At 33.3% G+C, this 25399-nt stretch overlaps 1 protein-coding gene across 2 annotated transcripts in view; it reads right to left on the bottom strand.

Annotated features, from left to right (window-relative positions):
* The window catches only part of ARHGAP15 (Rho GTPase activating protein 15), an 818783-nt gene that overhangs the window by 415712 nt on the left and 377672 nt on the right, over nt 1-25399 (bottom strand). For both annotated transcript variants that reach the window (XM_031963678.1, XM_031963679.1), the window contains exons 7-8: nt 5271-5369; nt 4076-4205 (exon numbers count right to left, since the gene is read on the bottom strand). In XM_031963678.1, the coding sequence (XP_031819538.1) occupies nt 4076-4205; nt 5271-5369 (229 nt within the window). The remainder of the gene's footprint in view (nt 1-4075; nt 4206-5270; nt 5370-25399) is intronic.

Below are 25399 nucleotides of genomic sequence, written 5' to 3'. Positions count from 1 at the left end.
TTAGTTGAAAAAATGTTTTTGTAAAAGGGTGATAATTTGAAGATACCTCCTAGATTATAAACCTGGATCGTCAAAAGAATAACTGTTTCCCTGACAGAGACAGGGAAATAAGAAGGAGATGGTGTGTCTTTAAGGGAAAAGACAAGGAATTTGACTTGTTGAGGAAACTGAATCCTGTGACAGAGGAGAGAAGATGATGAGATGTGTCAAAGAAGAGTAATTACAACAGTCCCTGCCACATAGGCTACTTTTTTGCCTCTAAAAGGCAAGGAAGCTAATCCTGAGATTTGATTGATCCAGTGCATTAAGGCTTGAAATTTTAGGGTTATCTGGCTTATTTTCATAAAGAAATCAATTTGGTCATAAAGGTAGAATATGGTGACTTGCATGGTGGTACGAGATTTACCAAATCCAAAATAGCTCTAACCTGTCTTTCTCTAGTCGCTTTTTCATGACCTTATCCAACATGAAATCTACATCAAGGACTCAACCCTTAGTTTCCTAGACCAACTAAATCTTGAGGACAGTGGCCTTTTCTTTGGACAGATTGGGGAGTGAGGGTAGGAATAGTCTCAATCTAGCCTACATGGCAGGGACTAAGGTACATAATGCTACTACTATAAGAAGGTATATGTGTATACTTAGATTGTGGATATTTAATATTATATAGATTGGGAAAGGATGAACATAAATTTTAGAATCTAAAATATTCATTACCTCATTTCTTGAGTGTACTGTATAGAGTGGCAAATAAAACTTTATTAAAAAATAGCCTGTTGAAGACACCCCTTTCCTTCCTTCCTTCCCTCTCCTCCCTCTCTCCTTTCCATCTTTCCTTCCTTTCTTCCTTCCTTCCTCCCTCCCTTTTTCCTTCCTTCCCTCCTCCCTCCCTCCCTCCCTTATTTCTTTCCCTCCTTCCCTCTTTCCCCCCTCCCTACCTTCCTCACTTCCTTCCTTTCCTCCTTTCTCTCTCCTTCCCTTCCTTCCTTCTTTAGTTCCTTCCTTCCTTTCTTCATTCCTTCCTTCTTTCCTTCCTTCCTTCCTCCCTCCCTCCCTTTCTTCCTTCCTTTCTTCCTCCCTTCCTTGCTTCCTTCCTTCCCTCTTATCTCCCTCCCTTCCTCCCTCACTTCCTTCTTTCCTTTCTTCCTCACTTCCTTTCCTTTCTTTTCTCTCCTCCCTCCCTTCCTTCCTTCCTTCTTCCCTCATTTCCCTCCTTCTCTCTTCCCTCCCTCCCTTCCTTGCTTCCTCCTTCCCTCCCTTCCCTCCTCCCTCCCTTCCTTTCCTCTTCCCTTTCTTCCTTCCTTTCCTCCTCTCTCCCTTCCTCCCTCAATCTTTCCCTCCCTTCCTTGCTTCCTTCCTTTCTTCCCTCCTCTCTCCCTCCCTCCCTCACTTCTTTCCTCCCTCCCTCACTTCCTTCCTCCTTTCCTTTCCTCCTCCATTTTTTCCTTCCTTTTTTCCTTCCTTCCTTCCTTCCCTCCTCCCTCCCTTCCTCACTTCCTTCCTTCCTTCCTCCTTCCTCCCTCCCTTCCTTCCTCCCTTCCTTTCCTTTCTTTTTTATCTCCCTCTCTTTCTCCCTCTCTCCCTCCTTCCTTCCTTCCTTCCTTCCCCATTCTTCCCTTCTTTCCCCCCTTCTTTCTTTGTCTCTCCCTTCCTCCCTTCCTCCCTTCCTCCCTTCCTCCATTCTTACCTTCCTTCCTTCCTTCCCTCCTCCATCCCTTCCTCACTTCCTTCCTTCCTTCCTCCCTGCCTTCCTTCCTCCCTTCCTGCCTTCCTCCCTCTCTTCCTTCCTTCTCTGTACATGCATTGCATCTACCCAGTAAAATATAAGCTCTTTGTTAGGTTTTTCTCTTATTGGCTTCAGTGCCTACCATATGTTTGGAACACAGAGGTCACTTAATAAATGTTTGAAGCATTGAAATGAATGGAAAGAAGAAATAGATGAGGAATTTGAGAAATATCTCTCTAGTCAGGCATGGAGGTCTGGGGGAATAGAGAGAAAACATTTAAAATATCTGCACATCTTTTGAAATTTACTTTCTACCAAAAGGCGAGAAGCTAAATAACTCCTATCTTATTTTATTGAAAAATGTTATCCTTTAAAATGTAGAGGAAGACACAGGGGAACTCCTTTTGGATCTTATTTTGATCACTGTAATTTAACTGGTTGTTGAAGTAGAAATTGTCAGAAATTTTGGGGAAAATTATCACATTTTAATGTTTATGATAGAGAAAAAACCCTGGTGACATGAACTGAAATATATTTTGCATTTGAAGAGAATGTGTTTCAAAAGGTTTTGAGAAGCAATGGTAGGCTGTCATACTTTATAAATGGGAAGTCATTACAGGAATAAAATAATGTTCCTAAGGAAAAAAAATCAGAAGATAGAAAGAAAAACAATTATAATGAAAAATAAATGAAGGAAGAAAATGTGAATCCAAAGGAAATTCATTGGTGAACTTAGATATGAAGATGAGATAATGTATAAAGGATAGAAATAAGGGGAGGTAATTCTAGGGGAAAAAAACGATAGGCACATATTCTTATAGGAATGACACATAAAGAGTTTGTCTATTTCAGTACAATCTTTTTCAAAGTTTCTCATCCTATTTTATAGTCAATATAGAGAAATATAGACTAGAGAAGAGTATATATAGTTAGACTAATTTACAACTGTATAATATTATAGTTATGCTGAATTCACAATCCCAAAACTTCAATGACTGGACCCAAAAAGTATTCATTTTCATTTTATGCCAATAAGTATGTGGGATCAAAAAAAATTCATTGTAAAGTTGATGATCTCTGGCATTTCAGCTGAGAAATCCAGGATCTGACTTTGGCTTTGTTCAGATTTGACCAAGTGAATCTAATTTTGACCTTAACAATTTTATCAATGATTTCAATGAATTTATACATAAAAATGCCTCACAAATGTTACAAAATTAGAAGTGATAACTAATCTTTTAGAGTTGGATTCCAACAATATTTTTGTTTTCTATTCAAAGGCGGTGTGGAGGGCAGATGAGATTTAGTTTATGTGCCTCAGAAGTCAGAATTAGGACCAATGGTTTGGAGAGGAAGATTTCAATTCAAAACAAGGGGGGGAAAGATTCCTAACAATTATAGATACCCCCAAATGAAATGAGCTATCTTGGGAGATAGTAAGTTCTCAGTCAATTGAAGTATTTATATTAAAAGTTTTTTGATCATTATTAGTGATATTGAAGACATTATTAGTAGTACAAAGGTTGAATCATCATGTAAACTCTGCACTACTCAGATTCTGTGAGGATCCTGACTCTCTGATAATTATTAGTCAGCTTGAGATATATTATTACTAGATTGACTAATTCAGAGGCCATTTGCGAAATTCCTCTTAAGCCCATAAAATCTGGGTTGTATTCTAGTCTCTAACATTAACCTTTCTATGTATCTCATTTTTCTAATCTCAAATATCAGGGAATTAGAATAGGTGATCTTGATGGTAGTTATAGCTATATTACTCCAAAATAGTCTTTCTTATTTTGCATTGTCACATTCGATGTTCAATCCATGCAATCTACCCCCCCCCCCCCCCCTCACCAATTTGACTCCAGGTAGCATCACATAGTTCACTAGAAATTCCCAGAAGACTTAGACTTAGAATCTCTGACAAGTGTTCTGATAAATTCCATAACATTCTGGCCTTAGAATGCTCACCTCAGGCTTTTACACATATATCTTTATAAGCATACAAATCAACTTCAGTCCACAAATGGTAGCAGATGATTGACATTTCCCACTTTGAGAATAAATCACAAACCTGTACAGTGTGGCTATCATTTAGAAAATCAGAGTTTTTCTTTAAGCAGGGACCATGACCTCACAGAATATTTTCTCAATTGCCATTATCAACAAGCCACAAACAAAACAGAGACAATTGCCCTCCAGTGAGTGAGCGACTTTTCAAGAAATTGCTAAGAATCTTATGTGCGTAGGATGACTCTGGTCCAAAGTCTCATTTTGATGAATTTGTTTTTCCTAAGCATTGCATTTGAGATGAACTGACATGGAAAATTAAAAGGAAATACTTACTTAAAGATTTTCTGTGTTCAGGTTTTTGTTCTTTTATTTCTCTATCAAAATGATCCAGCAGTTCTGCACTAGAGGATCTTTGGATTTTGAACAACTCCAAATTTCTTGATGTACAGCTTTGATCCTTTGGCTGGATTGAAAACAAAACCAAACCAAATTTCTTAGATCTGGTATAGATAGCTTTTGTCTATTTCAGCACAGCATTTGTCAGCGTTTCTCATCCTATTTTGTGAGAAATAGGCTAAATATGTCTGATGAAAAAAAATAGAGTTAATATAACATTATGTTCTTTGGCATTTCATTTTAATTTAACAAAGAAAATTTCAGATGAGAAAATGTGTGGGGCAAGAATCCAATTACTAATCCATATCTGAATTTATTAGATATTATTTTGTTTATCATGCTATATAAGGGTGATAAATATCTAATTTATTTTAAAGTTTTCTCTTTTCATGACAATCCAAAATGAACAAGATTTAAAGCAAATGCATCTCAGTAAAATTTTACAAAAAGTATTTAATTTCCCTTATGATTGCCCTATAAATGTTTATAATCTGCTTTTTTCCACCCTCTTTCAAGATTTTGTAGAAATGAGCATCTTGTCAAACAATTTTGCTTCAGTGGAAAATCAATTTATTTCGTAGGAATCACCCTTCTAAACCGAAAGCTAGATTTGGCTGGGTAATTAAAAATAGTTTTCTTGAAATATGACACGCTTACTTTCAAAAGAAAAAAATCAGGCTCAATAGGAAAATAATAGTAATCAATTACAAAGGAATATTATTTGCTAGGGCTATTTTTGCAAATAGGCACTATGAAAATGCATAAAGGACTCAATATATTAATATTTCTATTTGAGAATATATATTATAGGCCACATAAACTGAAAATGTAAAAGTTCATTAGTTATTAAGCGCTTGTGTGCTTTTTACAACCAACAGTAAACCAATGTTCTTGTTATTCTAGAGAAATGAATTGCACAATTCTTTTTTAAAGGGAAGAATAAAATGACATTTAGTCCCATAGTACTTTCTGCTGGACCTATTTTCTCCCCTCTGGAATGCATAAGCTCAAAATAAATTAATATCTGTCAATCTACATCAGCTATTTAAATGTATGTGGTTTATATCCCTAAGCAAGAAGGTTTAAATGACTATTTTAATTAATAAAGGTAACAGCCAAAACAAATACATACCAATCTGTCAATTGCATTTTTGATTGCATGGAACCAATCCAATATGATGAAGTCAATATCTGACTGAAGAAGGAACTCATTTCCTGATACTGTTGTGATCTAGAGGAAAAATCGACAGGTAAGTAAACCAAATAAGATATATCTTTTACACTTCTTTTTTTAAAAAATGTGATTTATTTTTTTCAACATAGACTTTTATAAACTGAAATACTTTTGTGGTAATTATCTGAGAACAAGGATAGGACCATTTTGAACCACTTTCTATAAACCATTTGCTTATGTCATAACAATTACATTGTTATATCAATAATAAGAACTATTAACTGAGCTCTCCTGGAATAGCATCTTTCTAACACAAGCAGCAACATACCAGGAAGTTCAGAGAGAAGAAGGTTCCGTAATCACAGCTTAAAAAGAAATCAATGCACCTGAGTGGGTCAGGATTCATCCTGAGGTTTCTGACTTTTATTATCTTTTTCAAATCTAATATTTTCCTGCTTGATTTCAGTTTACTGAGGATTTCAAAACAGATTTTTTTTTTTTACCAGAGAGATTAATGTAAACTTTCCCAAAAAAAGGTGGTCAAATGGACAACATCTGCTATTTCTAGTTCCATTATCATTTGGGAAATACTAGGCAACTAAAAAAGGAAGCAATTACCAAGGAAGGAAGTTCAATAGAAGAAAATTCATTTATATTTTGACCCTCACGTAGGGGAGATTTATCAAGTGAACATTCATTTTCCTGATAGTCAGCTCTGTTGTGTTCTTGGATATTTCCAGTGTGAAAATATGCATTCCTTCATCACAATGAATTTCCCATTCCCATCCAACCATATCCCTTTGTCTCATATTTGTGGTCAGAAGCACCACGTTCTTACAAACTGAGAAATATCCTTGCTTTCACACATAAAGGACTATTTAGAAAAGAACCCAATTATAGCAGATATGCAAACTTTCCATTAAGACATCAGATTGAAATGTGAAGCTATTTTCTACGTGATATCAGCTTTGAGCTTCCTCACTAAAAAGAACCCTCTGCATGCCATTTTTCTACTGATGTCACAAAACAAGTAAAGATTGACAGATTTTGAGTTCTGACTTCTGAAAATATTCCAGGAAGATCTAGTCATCTTTTCATGTTTTTAAAAGGCTAAATATGAAAATGTGGTATTGGTCCTCATCATCACAAACTGTATTCTAATGTTAATGTGATTCTACTCATCGTTCAAATGATCATCAGTGACCCAAATAACTTGGCCACACAGCTCTACAATTAATGGGAAAAATCTCAACCACAATAATATCTTAGTCCTTTAGAGAATTCCAAGTTTATTTGATATTATTAAAAAGATAAAAACAACCCTCTCTGATATCATCTTCCTTCATGATGTAACCAACTCTGCATAGATTGGAACTGCCTTTCAAAACAGTGTTCTTCAAAGAAGAAAAAAAAAAACCTTCCCTAAATGAAATGCAACTGTTACAAAGAAGGATTTGGTGAAAAGGACTTATTTTCCCATACTTGAATTTAAACATATTACTGGGATTAAATTTTCTCTCTCCCTTTCTTATTTTTCCTCCTTCCTCTCAAAGGAATATAGGTTAAGGATGACCAGAAGTACCGAATCCTATCTTTAATATCTCTTCTGCAAGACAGTGAAACTGATGGCTGTCCAATGATCTGAATTGACATAATAATGTCCCTCTCTTAAGGTCAGTTTAAAGGAATCTTTTAATAAAGCAGACACAAAATAATTTAATTTAAAATGAGGTAATTGCTAACCAGTGAAAGGCAGTTAAACAGTGGAATAAATAGAATGATGCTTAACTAGTCATATAACAGACTTTTAACTTTGACTTTTAAAAATAAATCTCCACTAATATATTTTGGAGATATGAATGAATTCTGTAACATCACAATTTATTAATATACATATGGATAAACAAATTAGACTAAATATAATGTAAGATCCCATCTACTACATCTCAGCCACTATAAATGGATCACTATTGATTTTTTTTCAAAAGAATAACATTTGCAAAATAGAAGTAACAAATATAAATAGCCTTATTGGGCTCTGAAGGTTTAGGAAAGATACAATGAAGTTTAGAATTCAGTCTCCTAATATTCAAAATCTTTATAAAATGCAAGTAATTTATCAGTGCATTAGTATTTCTGTTGCATGCTATGCAGAGAGTATCTTTTACTGCTAACACAACCAAAAGCAAATTGCATTTGTAAGTTGCTTTGTCTGAATATATTACTTTAATAATCATACATAATCAGTGATTTATGAATAAATTTTTAAAAAGATAGAAGAGAGAATTGGGTGAATGAGCTTCATTCAAAACATACTGTCAGTGAATAGTTCATATCCCTCCCTTTCTTTCTTCATACTAATCTTCAGAGTAACTAGACAGTTTCAAGAAGACTGCTACTGCTCTCTACAGTTTAAATGCATCCACTTCTTAATTACAGTCAATAATTGACTTTGTTCTGCTCCATTCCAGTCATTCAGAGGAAAGCATTTCCAAAGGCTTTGGCTGGCAAATCCCATTTAATGTGCAGGTTTCCTAACCCACTCTTATATATTACCTCTTTAAGATTTCTGATAAATAGTTCTTGGAAGTGTTTGCTAAACCATATTTGCACATTGAACAATCGAATTTTCAACACCCTTGAGAAAAGATATCAATAAAGCACGCCAGCTTTGACTAAACCTTATGATTGAACAATTTATGATTACTATCTAAATAAATAAATAAATTATACATATATATATATATATATATATATATATATATATACACTTTAAAAATAGGCTTAAATGATTCCATGCTAAGCCTGCTAATACATGCTCTCTATGTTAGATTTTGCTGAAATAACCATAGGAACTTGGAAAAAAATGAAAGAAGAATTTACAGTAAACACAAAGGTCTCTGGTAAGAGCTGCCAGTTACTATTTTGCTTAGTCTTCCAGTTTCAATAAATGTCTTTTGAAATCCCTCCTCTCCACTAAATCATAGTTGGAGATATATATCCTGTGACAAGTAAGCTGTCCTAATGAAGTGCCAGTGTTGTCAATAATACATATGTCTAAGTAATGGCAATCCCCTGGAATTGTCTAAAGTAATGTGCTCAAACTTTTTCAGGAAATAAGAATCCATTCAAATACCTGCTGGCAATACATTCATGCTCAAGAAATTTCAGATATGCTCCCTGAGTAGCACTCCAATTCTTTAAGATTTTTGTATCTAATACTAATTTAACAATGTTATTCTTTTGTTCAGTGAAGTTGGACTCATTTTCTTGTTGAGATTCCTTTGAGCATGAAAGTAAGAGAACCAAACCAAACTGAAGACATATCTGGTCCACAATTATGGTTTGGCTTTTCATTACACAAAGTCTGTCTTATTAATAATCTTAGTTAAAGTAGGAAAATTTGGCTTTAATATGGTAGTTTTTGCTAATTATAACTATTTTTCTCATTTAAAATGTAGCCATTTTTTGGGCTCTCTGTATATAGGAAATGCAACTCATCTTTTGAGCTCCACCACTAGTTGGCTTAAAATGAGTGTCAAAAGATTGTTTATAGTTGCAAGTTTGATTTATATCCAGAAGCCTCAGCATCCATTTCAAAAATAAGGTTTCATTGTATTATCTTATATGAAGTTTATATGAAAAATGATACTGGAATAGGACAGTTTTTATACTTTTCTAAATTTTTCCTTATCTCACGTGCCAGAATAGAAAACATTTAAGAGAAAGGTTATAATTAACCTATAACTATAAAAACTGTAAATACAGCATGCTTTCTCTACACATTAAACTGCATTTATCTTCAATAAGATCACAAAAGAAAGTGGAAGAAATTCTAATAGAAAGTATATGTCATTGACAATTGACTAGGTTATACCTACTTTTACATGGGACTACCCTTCCCAAACTTAACAGATTCATTAGTCAAATAATAGCTTATCATGTGCAAACCCTACAGACAGGTCCTCCAAATAGGTAGGGCAACATGCCACTAGCTATTAGGTGATCATTCAGAATAGACTCATAAGTTTCTCAAAACCCAGAAAATCATGCCCAAATACAATAAATTATTTCAGTTTCGTTTATAAGAAAATAAAAAGAGCATACACATATGATGTTATAAAGTTTTCAAAGTACTTTACACATATTGCTTCATTAAATCCTCACAACTCTTGAAACAGGAAATGAAAAAAAATGAGCATTCATATAATCTCCATGAGGAAACTGAGGAACAAAGAGTATAAGTGATTTTCTAGAGTAACATGGCAAGAAAGTGGAGTCAGGAATTGAGTCCAAGTCTTATGATTTTAAATCTATTATTTTACTGTCATTGCTTTATCATTAGCATAAACTTATTTGACACCTAGTACATGTAAAGCAGCAGGGTGTGTATATGCTGAGGATGTATATATCCTTGTTTGAAACATGAAATATGTGTATTTAAAAACAGATGACAAACTAATGTAGCATAAGATTTTAATCATTTGGTAGATCAAATGGGGAAATGGGGTTGGGGGAGAAAGTGAAAGATAGAAGGGAGGGAAGAAAAAGAGAGATGAAGAGACAGAGATACAAAGAAATAGAAAGACACAATGAGAGACAGAGAGAAAGAGATGAGAGACAGAGAGAGGATATCAGTATAAAGGCTTGGTATATTGTCCTTTAAAACTGGGTTAATCATATCTTTGGTGTTATAACAAAATAAGCAACAAAGCAGGTCATTTAAAAACAAATTTCCCTGGAATCTCAAAACATTCTTTCCTCTAATCTTACTAACATTTTTGAGCATAGAATATCTATAAAAGGAAGGAAATTAGGACATAATGGAGGTTAGTGTCAATAATAATAATAATAATAAACAGGAACAACACATTTATATGAAACTGAGATTTGTAATGAACTTTCCTCACAAGAAGTCTAAGATAGATGCAAGTATCCCACTTCATAGAATAAGGAAACTGAGATTCATACAAATAAAACTTTAACCAAGTCATGATCATTACAAAAGATATGGCAACATTTTAAGATTTTAAAGATCCTGACTTAAAGTTCAGCGAGATGGTCTGGGTGATACAGAACTGAAAGGCTCTTGAATTCAAGAGCTACCTGAGACACTTGTTAGCTATGTGACTGGCCAACTCGCTTAATATCTCTCAGATTCTATTTTCTCTTTTGTAAACAAACATTTTAAACTCATTGGCTTTAAGATTCCTTTCAGTTCTAAATCTGAGATCTTGTATAGAATTATATTGTAGAATGGCTGGTGATCTGCATTTCTGGTGAGAATGTCTTTTCTGAGTGTCCCCCACATCAATTAAATGAAAGGGAGAGGGAGGAAGAGATAGAAGGAGAGACATGGAGAGAGAGAGAGAGAGAGAGAGAGAGAGAGAGAGAGAGAGAGAGAGAAAGAGAGAGAGAGAGAGAGAGAGAGAGAGAGATAGAGAAAGAGAGAGAGAGAGACACACACAGAGAATTATAGGATTTAGTTACATTTTTTGTCATCTTACATCATAAATTGCACACATGATATATATAGGTGATCAAATGAGGGTTGTCATGGTTATACTAATAGTTAAATTACTTAGTGGGCTCAAAGGTATTTATGGTTACCAAAGAAATGAATTTATAAAGACTGCATGTCTGTCTCAAATTACAGTCTGGCATTAATACCTCCTAACATTTTTTCTGACCAATAGAGTAAAGTTATCATAAAAGTAAGGGTGAAATATCAGTTTGGAGGAAAAAGGTCTTCAACTTGTCTTTCCAAAAATGTTACTTGTTAAAACATTTTGTGAGAAAGTATTTGCCTTGTGTTCCCAATGTTGCTAGATGTTAAGTAAATATATGCTAATTGCAAAAAAAGAGGTTGTTTTGGCAACTCTCTTATTAAAATGCATTTGTAACCCCCATCTGTCATGAAAGTTTTGAAAAGTTTGTTTACTTTGGATAGCAGCCTTATCCAGGGTTACCCTAGCAAACAATGATAGCAGTCTTCAGAAGTTGTGTGAGGAACAAGCCACTGGGGAACCATTTTTGTTTTAATTGGCACACACAAACACTTTTCTGGTCTGTCAAGAAGATCAAGCTAATATGCATGGAGGGTGTTATATTCTGAGCTTTGGGGAGCAGTAAAGCTCCCTTTATTTAAGTAATTTAAATGATAGACTGCAAAAACTTTGCAAGTCAGAAAAATGTTTTATCCTTTCTTAGGGAATATTTGTTTTAAGCAACAGAAAATGTTCTACATATCTAAAGATGTTGAACCTTATGTTATAATCACTCGGCTTCTTCTGACTCTGTGAAATGTTACTAAATCGACTTACTGCTAAATAAAGCAGACAAGCCAGTGCTCCCGCCTTTCTACAACTCTCTCTGTCTTCACAAATCCAAATCTATTAGTTTCCAGATGATTATTAGCTAAATTTTCAATGCGTCTGAATATGACTCATTTGCTTATACATTAATTAGAGACCTGGGTAGTAGTATCATATTAAGATAACCTGATCACATAAGAAATTTATTGTTTAATAGAAAATAAACAACTTCTTGGGTTACACATACTCTAGGCCTCAAATGATTTCTAAATCTTAAAGTTTAAGGTCAAATTTTCAAGGACCAGTGCTTTCTTATGTGAAATTGAACCATACCTTTGGAAGCTAGACAATGTAGTCTCTACATTCTCCAGATAAAAGACTTGATTTGTATAATAAAAATCTTTACTTAAAAAATTCTCAGTGTTATGAAAAAAGAGAAAAATACTCATACTATCTTAACCTTTTAAACTTTTTGGTAACAAATAATGAACAACCCATTTCCTCTCTTTGCTCCCTCCAAAGAATATAGAATTAAAGGACCATAAATATAGAGTTGGAAGGGACCTTTTGAAGTCATATAACTCAAACCACTTGTTTTAAACATAAGAAAACTCATGTCCAGACACCATCAACTAGATAGCAGGTGTTGGATATGGGTTTTGAACAGAAGTTCAAGGAACCTCTCAGCATATCAAACTAAATAACAAGATCAAAAATATAGATTGGAATTAATTTCTACTGGTTCAATAATTGTAAAGTCTAAAATGATAATTATTTAAGTATATTCAATGTTGCATGAAATCAAAAACATGTATACATTCCATTCAGAACTCATTAAACAATTTTCGGAGAACAAAGTCAGCAGTTTGACAATAAATTGTTTCTTTTGTTTGTAATGCTAAAAATAAATACAACTGAAAAAATAGTTGACAGAAGTCTTTGATGGCTGAAGGCATCAAATTATTTCTATTTACAGTTAATTTTTAAACCTAAAGGGGAAGTTTGCTCTAGATAAACTAATCATCCCAGAATTTCTATTCTGAAATACCCTAAAGCCATGTGTCACTAAAACATTTTGAGTAGCTTATTCTAAATCATTTTAGCCACAGGACTATAGCTTGCTCATTCAATGGTATTAGAACATATGCTGTCAACTTGACCTACCACCATCTTAAAATGAAGAGAAATTTGATAATTCAAGTCAACATGGAGACTCTTTAATAACTTGCATAATTTTAGATGTTTGACTATGATTTTTGTGCCGCTAACCTACATAGTTGCCACATTATCTATAAACATGTTTAGCAAATGATTTTCAATTTGAAAAAAATCTCAATGTTAACTAGTCTAGTACATACACCCAAACTTCAGTGTGTACAAGTAGATACTGCATTTTGTACAATATTCATAGCTCATAAAACTATTACTTTATGTCATTATCAAGCCCCATCCTCTTCTTTCTTAGCATATTATTTTATATTTACAGTATATGTAGCTTGTATTTTCTTATATATGTATATGTTATGTCTTCTGAGCAGAATGTAAAGCTCTGGAGGGCAATGAAGTATTTGTATCCTTAGTTCCTAACACATTGCTTAAAAAATGCATATTGAATGAAGTCCTTGCAAATAGGACAAAATGTAGAAGGACTTCAGATAAAAAACAAAGATATATATACACATCTTAATGAGGACTTTAGTCTGATTACATTCTAATGCATGTACAAATTTTTTTTTACCTTTTTGCAAATAACATGTATGGATTTTCTCTCTATCCTTCTTCTCCCTCATCTTCTTCATTCCCACCTCTCCAGTTGAAAAACAATTATAAAAACATACACCAACAAAACAAATTTCAATATTGGCCATGGCCAAAAACATGACTCATTTCCATAGATATGGATAGCATGTTTAATCATGTCCTCTGGAATGTGCTCATGACATTAATTAATGATATTAATTTTTAAAATTGTCTTTACAATATTATTATTACATTAATTATTCTCCTGGTTATGTTCAATTCACTTTGCATCAGTCCATATGTTACCCTGGGTTTCCTTGAAATTTCTTCTTTCATTATTCTTAAGTGACAATAACATAGCTTTACATTTTTATAGCAAAATTTTATTAGTTACTTTTCAACTGATGAGAATCAGCTTAATTTTCATACTGTTATCACTACAAAATAACAACCATCATAACTAACAAAAACAACAGCAAAGTGTTTTATCATTTTTGGTTATGTCTGACTCTTCAGGACATCTTTTGGGGGACTTCTTTGCAAAAGATACTGCAAAGATTTGTCATTTCCTTCACCAGCTGATTTTTATATAGAAGGAAACTGAATAAAATAGGGTTAAGTGACTTGCCCACAATCACCTAGCTAGTGAGTTACTAAGGCTGGTTTAAACTCAGGTCTTCCCAACTTGAGGTCTTGCATTCTATCCACTGAGCTATCTAGCTGCCCCAATAGAGTACCACTAGAAATATTTTTGTGTATGTATATATATCCCTAATCATGACAGTATTAGGTTGCTGGTGCAGCAGATAAAGTGCAGGTCTAGAGTTAGGAAGATTCATCTTCCTGAGTTCAAATTTGATCTCAGACACTGGCTACCTGTGAACCTGAGCAAGTCATCTGTTTGCCTTAGTTTCCTCATCTGTAAAATAAACAGGAGAAGAAAATGACAAACCACTCCAGTATCTTTGCCAAGAAAACCCCAAATGGGGTCATGAAGAATTGGACATGACTGAAACAACTCAACAAAAACACCAGCAAAATCATAGTATCCTTGGATCAAAGTGTGTAGCCATGTTTGTTTTTTAGTTTTGGACATAGTTTATAATTATAATATGCTGAATGTAGTTCATGTTATGATTACAAAAGCATTTATATAAAGTATCCTGAATGCCAGACAATGTGCAAGTGTTTATAAATATCTCATTTGATCCTCAATAACCTTGGGAGATAGGTGCTATTATAATTCTCATATTATGGCAAAGGACAATTAAGGCAGACAGAAATTGAATAACTCATTCAAGGTTATATTGCTGGTAAATATCTGAGGTCATATTTTAATTCAATTCTTCCTGACTCCAAGTTCAGTGTCCTATACACAGTACTACTTAACTACTCTAATAGAATCCCACTAGAAATACTTCTATATATAGATATGTTTAGGGTATCACCACATCAAAAAGCTTGTACAGTTTTGTCTTTCTTTTCTCGACATAGTTCCATATTGCTTTCCAAAATAGCCAGGGCAATTCATACTAATAATAGTGTATTAATATTCTCCCTTCCCATCCCTACTACATCAGCTTCTTCAATATTTGTAATTTTCCTTCTTTTCTTTATCAATTTAATGGCTGTAAGATTCTATTTTAGATTTGTTTTAATTTGAATTTCTGTAATTATCAGTACTTTAAAATATTTTGATAATTGTGCAATTTATCATTTTAAAATGAATTTTGTTCTTATAAATTTGAATTAGTTTATCCTATATCTTAGAAATTAAACCTTCCTTTATCAGAGTAAATAATATAAAAATTTTCCTTTAATAATTTCTTTCTAATATTAATTGCATTGTTTTTACACAAATTCTATTATGCAATCAAAATTGGTAATTTTATTTTCCACGATCCTCTTTATCCTATGTTTGCTCATGAACTTTTCTTTTATCTATAGATCTGACATGATTTCTCTTTTGCTTTTCTGTTTATGAATTGACTTTTAAAATAATTAGTCACATATCTATTTGAGGTTTCTTTTAGTATGTGGCATAAAATGTTATCCTAAACCTAACATTTAATAGAACATTTACCATTTTTCCCAGAAGTTTTTGTAGAGCTATTAGTTTTCACTCCATTAGTTGAGGATGTTTGATTTAATCAAACATCAGGCTGTTGTGTTCATTCGCTTTTGAAGGTTGTATACTTAAAGTGTTCCATTGATCAACCATTATTTTTTTTAACCAGTACCAAATAATGTGATGATTAATGCTTTATAGTATAGTTTGAGGTCTGGCATTTATCATTTCTTCTCATGATTTCCCTGTAAATTCTTGATTTTTTGTTTCTTCAAGAGAATTCTTTATCTTTTTCTCTAGTTTAGCTCCCTAAAATAATCATTTGGTAGTTCTAGAAAATAATATGATATGTATATTAATTTTGAGAGTATTTTCATTTTTATTATTTTGCCTTAGTCAACCCATAAGCAATTAATATTTCTTCACTTATTTATGTCTGTTTTTATCCAAATAAAAGTTTTGTAGTCATATTCTTATTGTTCATATGTATATCTTAGAAGGTAGTCCCAGAATTATTTTAGATATTTTATAGTTATTCAGATTGAATATCTCTTTTTTTTCATTTTGTTGTTAATGTATAGAAATGCTGGTGGTTTATTTGAATTTATTATGGTTAATATTTTTAATTTAATTATAATTCACCTAATCTTAGTTGACTAAACTAATTTTGTTTCCTTTATCTTGTATATGTCCTGTAAAAATTTTTTTCTTGTCATACTGATATCACTTCCATTTCTAGTAGGATACTAAATCATAATGGTCACTGACCTCATTGGGAAGTCCTACATATTTTATTACCATTACATATCATGGTAGCTCCAAGTTTTAGGTAGTTATCATACCAGGAAAAGGAAAGTCTATTTATTTTTATACTCCTTTTAAAAATAGGAGTAAATGCTTTTCTAAACTACTCATACAACCATATGATTTTTATTCTTCTTGTTTTGTTATTAATATGGTTAGTTATATTTTCAGTTTTTTTGATATTGAACCTTCATTGCTGCATTGCTGGTATAAATCTAACTTTGCTATAATTTGTAATCTTTTTGATATATTGCTATAGTTTGTTAATTAATATAATATTAAAAGTTTGCATCAATATTCAATAAGGATATTAATGTAAAATGTTTTTCCACTATGATTATTCATAATATCATAGAAGAAATTTAGTTGCCTTCCTTTCTTTTCTTATTTTTTCAAACAGCTCATTTAATGACAGAATTAATTGATTGATAGAATTTATTTATAAATATATCACATTTAGAGAAATTTTTCTCCTTTGATAATTCATTTATGACTTGTACAAATTCCTTTCATGATATTGTATTATTTATTTTCTATTTCTTATTTTGTTTAACTGGGAATTGTATATTTTGGTAAATATTCACTTATATGTTACTCCATTTTGTTCAGAGGATAATATAAGGGATTCTATGAAATACAGATTTGAAATAAAGGTTTACAATGTTTATAGAATATTTCATTGATGAACCAATTACAAAAGGAAATGAAATTCAATGAATAAAAAGAATTTATCAAGTACTTACTACATGCCAAGTACTGAGCTAAGCAAGAGAAATATAAATTCAAAAGCAAAATAGTATGTGCCCTCAAGGGGCTTATAGTCTAATGAGGGAGACCAAGGAAAATGATGATCAAGGAAAGGAATTTTGGTTATTGGGGTGGTGATTGAACTAGAGTGGAATATCCAGGAATAATACAGAGTAAGTTTCACTATAATTCCTAGTTCTAGAATTGGTAGGGATATAGGTAGAAAAAATATTGGGAGGAGTGAGGTAGTCAGTCAGGAGTAAGATGAGGCATTATTGGGACTTTTCCTGAAATGATGGTTGAAATAAGTTAGATAGTGTAAGATCACTGAAGACAGACTATTTTGTTTATTTTTTGTATACTCATAGTTTAGCACAATGCATTGCATATGGTGAATATTTAATAAATGTTTGCTAAACTGCATTGAATTAGACTAGCATGACTTATTCTTGATAATGCCATTCTGGTTCTTAATGATCAATGATTCCTTTTCTAAATACTCACAAAACATTTCTATGTGTATCACAATGGAGGAGGAATTATAAATTTGAGTTCTTACCTCCATTTTAATTATCTTTATGATTTCTGTTTCTACCACAGTTGCTGTGGGTTAGCTAACACAGTTAAGCACTTTGGTCAGGACTCTGGCTAATGTGTCATACCAGATCTCACTATCTGATTTCAGTACCTCAGTCTAGTTGTCTGTCCTTTGAAATCAGAAAACTTATTGCTTTATGTACATCCTGGGAGTGAAATGCCACCTTCCCAAGTTGGCAATGTCATATTAATCCCTAAAAAGAATATTTTTAGATTTATAAGAAATTAAAAAAAGAACTTTAAAAAAATGATGGATCCTTAATTGCCCATTAAAGCTTAAAAAAGAGATTGAGTTTCCTATAAGCTAGGTAACAATTGAGCATGCAAGTCATCAGAGATCCCTGAAGCCAAGGGAAACTTAAGTAACTTAATGATTGGGATGAATCTGAAAATTAACAACTTTCCTAGGGGTGGAACATAGGTCAACTTTGTATGACCTTCTCTGTCTCTTTCTTTTCTCCCTGTCAAAGAAGGCAGCCAAGATTATTTACTAGTTTACTTTTCTCATTGTAAAGAATAAGAAAAAGGAGTTATAATTCAATAAAAATAATAGTAAGTGATGAAATCTGCCTATTTGCAAAAAAAAAAATAAGTAAAATCAGGACTTTTAAATGTTTTTTTTTACTCCTCCTTAGCCATAGATAAATAGATAGATATTAGATGCTTCAAATACAAGAGTTTTAGACAGAACCAAATGGAGATATTTTGATTGAAGATCTTTATAGCCTAAAAAAACCATTTGTTGAAGGCAACTATCTACTTTAGCTATACTAGAAAAGAAAGGTCATCTCTATAGATCTGAGTGTCTGAGAGCTACAATGGTCACAAAAAATCTTTCCATTATTAATAGAGAACAGGCTATGGCTAAAAGATATGTGAATCAACTTTTCTTTCCTTTATATTTAAAAATATTTCTTGTAGAAATATCACTTGTACATCACTTGTGGAAATTTTTGTTTCTGAACTGAATGATTAAAAGTAAATATTATGTGTCTTAGAATTTGCAGTCTTAGGATTTTCCCTGCCCTGGAAGAGAGCTTTATATTTTCTTCAGTTGGAGTTTTATTTTCTGTGTTCAGAAGTCTTGAGAAATTTTCTTGTATTATTTCTTGTATTATACTGTTCAATTTTTTTGACTTGTCAAACACTTCTGGGAGACTTAGGTTGTCTTTATGAATCCTATTTTTGAGATCGATATGTATTACTTGAATAGAGAGCATGTTTTCTTTCAATGCTATTGATTTTTTTCCCTCTTCTCCTAGACTGTTCTTTCCTTCTTTTGTATGTTTGCATTACCAATCAGCAGGTTTTTTTTTTTTTATGAGATTTGCCATTCAGGATTCAAATTTTTCTACCAATTATTTCTACCGATATCACTGTGAAAGCTATAATGCTTTCATAATTTTCATTTTTCTTTGAAACTACTCAAAGACATTTATGATTTCTTATTTGCCTCAAAATTCACATTGTCCTCAATCCCACCTTGTTTTAACTTTTCCCCTTTGTTTTGTAGCTTTTATTCTTAGAGGCCTGAATTCATTTACTAGATCTGAAGATTATATTTCCTTTTGCTGTTAAAGTTTTTTTTGTTAGCTTATCTAATTATACTAGAGATCTTCAATTTCTCTTGAGATTTTTGGTCATTTTAATTGTCTCCTATTACCCCCCCCCCCACTCCATACCTCCCTCACTTATTTTTCCTTATTGCTCATTTTCTGTCTCTCTGAGGTGTTGGACCTATAAGCATCTTAACTTTCTCCTAGCAGGGACAGTTTGTGGTTTACAGTCTAGTTTGTTGACCTATGTGATTTTCTGGGGCAGACTGGTCTCAGCTAGATACTTTGCCTCAGGTTAAGTGGAGTGCCATACAATTTACCAAAAATGGTGTCCAACCCTGGTTTTTCTATCAGTTTTCTGACTTGATAATACAGAAAACTGCCATCCTGGTAGTATTGTAAACTGGGATGATTTCTCTTGTTTGAAATTTGACTCTCTGAGGATCCAGGAAGAAGGGTGAGGTGGGTTATTGAGTTGAACTTTATTTCAAGCCCAGATATGTTTCCCACCACTTACCCTCTATTTCTCTATTCTTATGCAGAGATCTTTTTCACTATAGAATAGTGACATGGTTCTGGCAAATTTTAACCAATTTCTCAGATTGGAGTTTAGATTCCCATGGCACTGGAGAGATGGAGAGGGGAACAAAAAGGTCTAAAATAGATTTGTTCAACAATGCCAAAAGATTCTCATTCCCCTTTACTCATCTTTCTAAATTTGCTATTTAAGTTGAGGAAATCACAAGAGATTTGCAAAAATTAGAACCATTTTGACTCATCCATCCCCTTTACCACCCTCCACCCTCGTATTGAAGTTTTATAATATCTCCTAGATTTCTGTAACAACTAATTGGTCTCAATGTGTACAGTCACTTCTCCCCTTAATTCCATCCTCTAAATAAGCATTACCATCTTTTAAAGCATAAGTCTGACCATATCACTTCACCACTCAAGGAATTTCAGTGGTTCCCTACTTCCTATAGAATAAAGTACCAACTCTTCTGCTTGGCATTTAAATCCCGGTATTATCTAGTGATAAATTGTATTTGTAAATTGATTTCTCATTACTCCCCTTATTGTATTCCATGTTTCTGCCAAACTGGCCTACATGTTCCTCATATATTTCATTTCATGTCCCACTTGTGTACCTTTGTACAGATTCCCTCTTGGGTTTTAATACACTTTCTTTTCAGTTAAGCCTCTTGGAATTCCTACCTCTTTTCAAGGATCGAAGTGTCATATTCTACATGAGGCTTTTTCTGATCTCTTCAGTTGCTATTATTTCCCCCTCCATTAAATTACTTTTTTTATGTTGTTATGAATTGTTTTTTACTGTGTGTCTTTTTTTTTTGCTCCAAGTAGGATATCAGCTATATGAAGAAAATTCTGTTTCCTTTTCCCCAGTGCGTAGTGCAGTGTCTTGCATATAGTAGTTGCTTAATAAATACTCATTCACTTGAATTAACTCACACAATCCAGTGAAGCATTAAAGAATCATAGATGCTCATGAAACTTTCATTGGTGTATCAAGATTATATCTATCAATGGCAAAAAGCATCGTTTATTTTTAAAAAGGAAAAGAAAGAAAATACAAATATTTCTGGAGGTATGGATACTGATTTTTCCAGTAGATTTATTCAGAAGTAGTAGATAATTTCATAGTTTCGGTGCCTTAATGAAATAGATACTTTTGCTGATACTTTATTACTCGTACACTTCTCCTATTAATAAATGCTGAGATTGCACAACAAGGAAAAAAAAAGATGCTGCAGCATGTATCTTTATGGTATTGTAACATATTTGGCCAAGATTATGAGTGTTTATAAAACATTCAAGAATTGTTCCTTGTCTACTTACATTAATGAGAACACCTGTTAACTTTAGCACCATACAGACTTATTTGCATGAGATTCAGGTTTTTGCATACTGTACATCACTTTTTGAAACAATTAGATGCTTATGGAGAAATATAGCCAAACGAAAAACAGCAGCTTGAATGCCTTGCGGCCCAATACAATTCAACTCCAGGTTTCAATGAAGAACAGAAATCTGCTGAATTACAATACTGCCAGTTAGGAGAGAATTTGAGGTGTATTTTATCCTTTTCACATTTAGAGTACAGCAGATACATATAACATTTGTGACTCAATCTTGAAGCAGAATTCCAGCCAAGGAAGAATGTTCCTATTACAAGGAATCCATAAGGGTAGAGTGATAATGTGAATTTTCAGTGTCTATGAGTTCTTAAACCTAGGACTATTTTGAATTCTATGTTAATTGATGGTCTGAACTAGCCATTAACTTCTGACTGCATAAGAAATCTGGCAGGTTTTCCTTGCTTCTCCATGCAAAGATAACATTTTATTTGGAAGGTAGGAAAAACGCATCCTGTGAGGAGAGAGGTGTAGTTTAAAAAAATGAGCAAGACCTCTAGGAGACGTTTAGGTTTGAACCTTGCTGATTGTGAATAGACCAGCTGTATCTCATTATCTCATCTAAAAATTGGGGATAATAAAACCTGTGGTACATATTTCACAGAGTTTTGGCTAGGATCAAAGGAGATTTTTTTTATATGTGTGTGTCTATATATACTTTGTTTTTAATCTCAAATTACTATGTCTACATCAACAACTACTATGAGAGAGTGGCAGCATCATACATAATATCCATTGAACTATTCAATTAGAGGCAGTGGATTGATGCAGTAAATAGAGTGGCAGAGCTGGAATTAGGAAGATCTGAGTTAAATAGGGCTTTAGACACTTTCTTGCTGTGTGACTCTGGGCAAGTCACTTAACCCTGTTTGCCTCAGTTTCCTCATATGTAAAATGAGCTAGAGAAGGAAATAACAAACAACTCCAATATCTTTGCTAAGAGACCCCTCAAAGAGTGTCATAAAAAATCAGACATGACTGAAATGACTGAACAATGGATAGTGTAGTGACCAGAGTAAGGGAAATCTGAGTTCAAAAGTTGCCTCAGATATTTCTACCTATATATTGGGTAAATTACTCAACCTCTGTATGTCATCATTATTTATAAAAGCTGTCTGCTTCAGTTTCTTCATCTGTAAAATGTGTTTGTGGGAGAGGATATAGTCACTCCTATCTCCCAAGGTTGTTGTGAAAATAAAATGAGGTAATGTTTATAAAAACATTTTGTAATTCTGGAAAATAAAGCTATATAAATGCTAGCTATTTAATTTCCTGGGATGACAAAATTCTCAAGAATGACCCAAATAGAAAATACTCTATAACCCCCTTAAGCAAAGGGGTTAGTTGTATTCATTTCTTAGAGAAAATAAATCTTGTTTCCATAGGTCTCATTCTGTTGGCACTTGTGTCTGCCACTTCAAATAGAACATTAGAGATGCTGTGATTAAAATATATTCTGTTATTGAAAAGAGAGCACTTGCTCCAGTCTGTGGATTCACAGCCTCTATTATCATCATTATATTTAAGAGGTGCAATATTGACATCCAAATGACTCAGTTGGTGAGATATTCTAAAGATAAATGTGTATTTATGATCCAAAGGAGAAGTGTGATTTATAACTATTTTGTCAGACGACATAAAAACAGTATTTCTGTGCACAGCTAGTAAACATGGATTAGCCTGGGTGTCTCCAGAATATTCCCATAGGGATCAAAAGCAATATGTACTGGTAAATGTGGGAATTAGGAAATCACTGTTGGAAAGGGTGTGGATTGTGTGCAGAGACTGACAGCTAATTCTCTCTCTAATGCCCACTGTGTCCAGTACAAAATGAAGTGGAGAGTTGGGGAATAACTGGCAAATTTTAGTGGCAGAGACTGTCAAACTAGGTAATTCTGAAGCAGATCTAATATTTTGCTTCCCACTATTTTAGCTTGGTTATAATTATTTGTGGGTTTCTGATTATTTCAGAGCCCTGAGCTTAACTAGGGTTTCATCTGACCTGGAATTGTTACCCTATTAAAAAAAAAAAGAAAAGATTGCCATTGATGTGGATTGAATGATCACATATGAGGTTAAGGGGCTTATAACTGAGTGGATAACTTTTTCCTACTATTGTCCTTGATAAGTTCAAAGAAAAGTAAATATAATGGAAGTGTGGAGAGGGAGAACAAGGAAAATTTTGCTGAAAAGTTTATATGAAAATCATAACTTGTCACGCAGAAAATTTCCCACCTGTCTTCAAAACTAAGGGGGGGGTGTTATAATTAAAAAATATTAAAAATGCTTGAAGTTTCTAAAAACTACAATTTCTTAACAGTATTTTTTAATTAACCAGCTGTCAGTATAACATTGACAATGGAATCTGGTACAGGGCATACATCAAATAACTGGGAAATCTCAAATGACACCTTTTTCCATGAAGAATGTTTGTAAAAAAAATCTCCATGCCCCTGATTCTCAGAAATCAAATGAAATTTGTATTGGAAATATTATCCTGTACTGAAAAAAATACATTAAAAGGTAGAAAGCTAGAGTTACATTCTGAACAATATGAGTGATTTGCTGACATATCTTTGGAAAGTCAACCATAAGAATTTATTGAAAAACACTAATAATACATTGGATAGACTATTGACACTGGCATCAGGAAGATCTGAATTCAAATCTTGCCTTAATTATATTGAGATCATTTTTTAAATAATGGGTTGTGGAGTAGAAAGTAAGGCTGGTGACTTTGCATGGCCTTCCCTGACTCAAATCTAATTCACTTGCCTGTCATGGTATCACTTCCTTGATGACATGGTAATCTTTGAGAATGAAGGACAAACAACAAGAATGGGAAAAGCTTTGTATTTGAATGTAGGAGAAACCTGCAAATTCTGCCTCTACTGCTTACTAGCTGTGTGACTGAGTAAATAATGAAAGGTCTATGAACTTATTTTCTCATTTGAAAATCGGGAAATTAACATCTATGGAACCTACTTCACAGGAGTATTTTAAGTATCAGTGAGATAATGTAAAATACTTTGTCATCATTGAAGAACTATACAAATAAAAACAACTATGCTGTGTATGTAGCCTGGAACTTTAAGCATGATGGGGGAACCAAAAAAGAAATAACTATAAAACATGATCCCTACTCTGGAAGACTTTACTATTTGACTAGGGAGTCACATGGGTTATGCATAGGATTTTAATAGATACAGAAGAGTAGATAGAGGATTGAAATTCAAAGTTTAAGCAAAAGAAATGAGATGGAAATGAACAAAGTACATGTGCGCATATGTATGTGTCGAAGGGGAGGAAAGAGAAAGAGAAGATGAAGAAAGAGGGTGGAAAGCATCTTAGCCTAAGCCAGTTTGAATCTCAGTTGTCTCAACTGCAAAAATCAAAGGAATGAATTAGATTGTTTTAAGGTATTTTCAAAAAATGCAATTATAGGATTTGATATCTTGCTATGTTAGGTTATCAATTGGGATGGTAGAGGGTTCTAAGGAGGCAAGTAACAATGAGGGATATTGTGTTTTAGGAGGATAACTGGGGCAATGAAGGATAGAGTAGAAGGAAAATGGATCCATTCACTTGGGTCTGTGTTTCAATTTTGACAATCTGATATTTTTGATGGTATCCTAACCCTCAACTCTATTATCTTTGATTCTTTCAGACTAAGCCAAATTTATGCTTTGGGAGAGGTATTGGATCACAGGTTCATGTATCTCTACTGGTAGGGGAACTCATAGGTCATCTCATCCAACCCCACCATCATTTTATAGGTGAGGATAATGAACCAAGGAGAAGTGACTTAATTAAAGTCACCTAATATTTAAGTTTCAGAGTTAGGATTTGAATTCATATCTTCTTATTCCAGAGCTAGAAATATAATTGGTCCCTGAGTTGCTATTCTCATAGCCCTTTGGTTTCACCATCCCAAAGTAAACTTTGTCTACATATTTTAAGCATGATCAACTTCTCAGGGGTTCCTGTTAGCTTTTTCTTCCATGCTTTGTCATTATAACAAATATATTGTTAATGCTGATTGTGCTGGATGAACGCAGGCAAAATTTGGGGATGTACATTCTTGTATCTGGATTTCACATATAAAAGCTCCTAGGAAGTTATAACATTGAAATAGGTGATTATTTTAAGTAAAGTCCTTCAATCAGAGTCCCACCTTCATGCTTTGTTTTAGCGTGGGATTAGACCTACATTCTTACTGGCAGAGGGGAAGTTCTAGAATGTCTCAGGTCACTGAAAAGGTTTCTGATATGGGACAAGAGGAGGTTGGTTCTTTGAGGAACATAGTGTCTGGCACAGTGTGAGTACT

Source organism: Sarcophilus harrisii, chromosome 3, assembly GCF_902635505.1.
Source record: "Sarcophilus harrisii chromosome 3, mSarHar1.11, whole genome shotgun sequence".
Taxonomy (NCBI): domain Eukaryota; kingdom Metazoa; phylum Chordata; class Mammalia; order Dasyuromorphia; family Dasyuridae; genus Sarcophilus; species Sarcophilus harrisii.
This window is presented reverse-complemented; position numbering and strand designations above follow the sequence as displayed.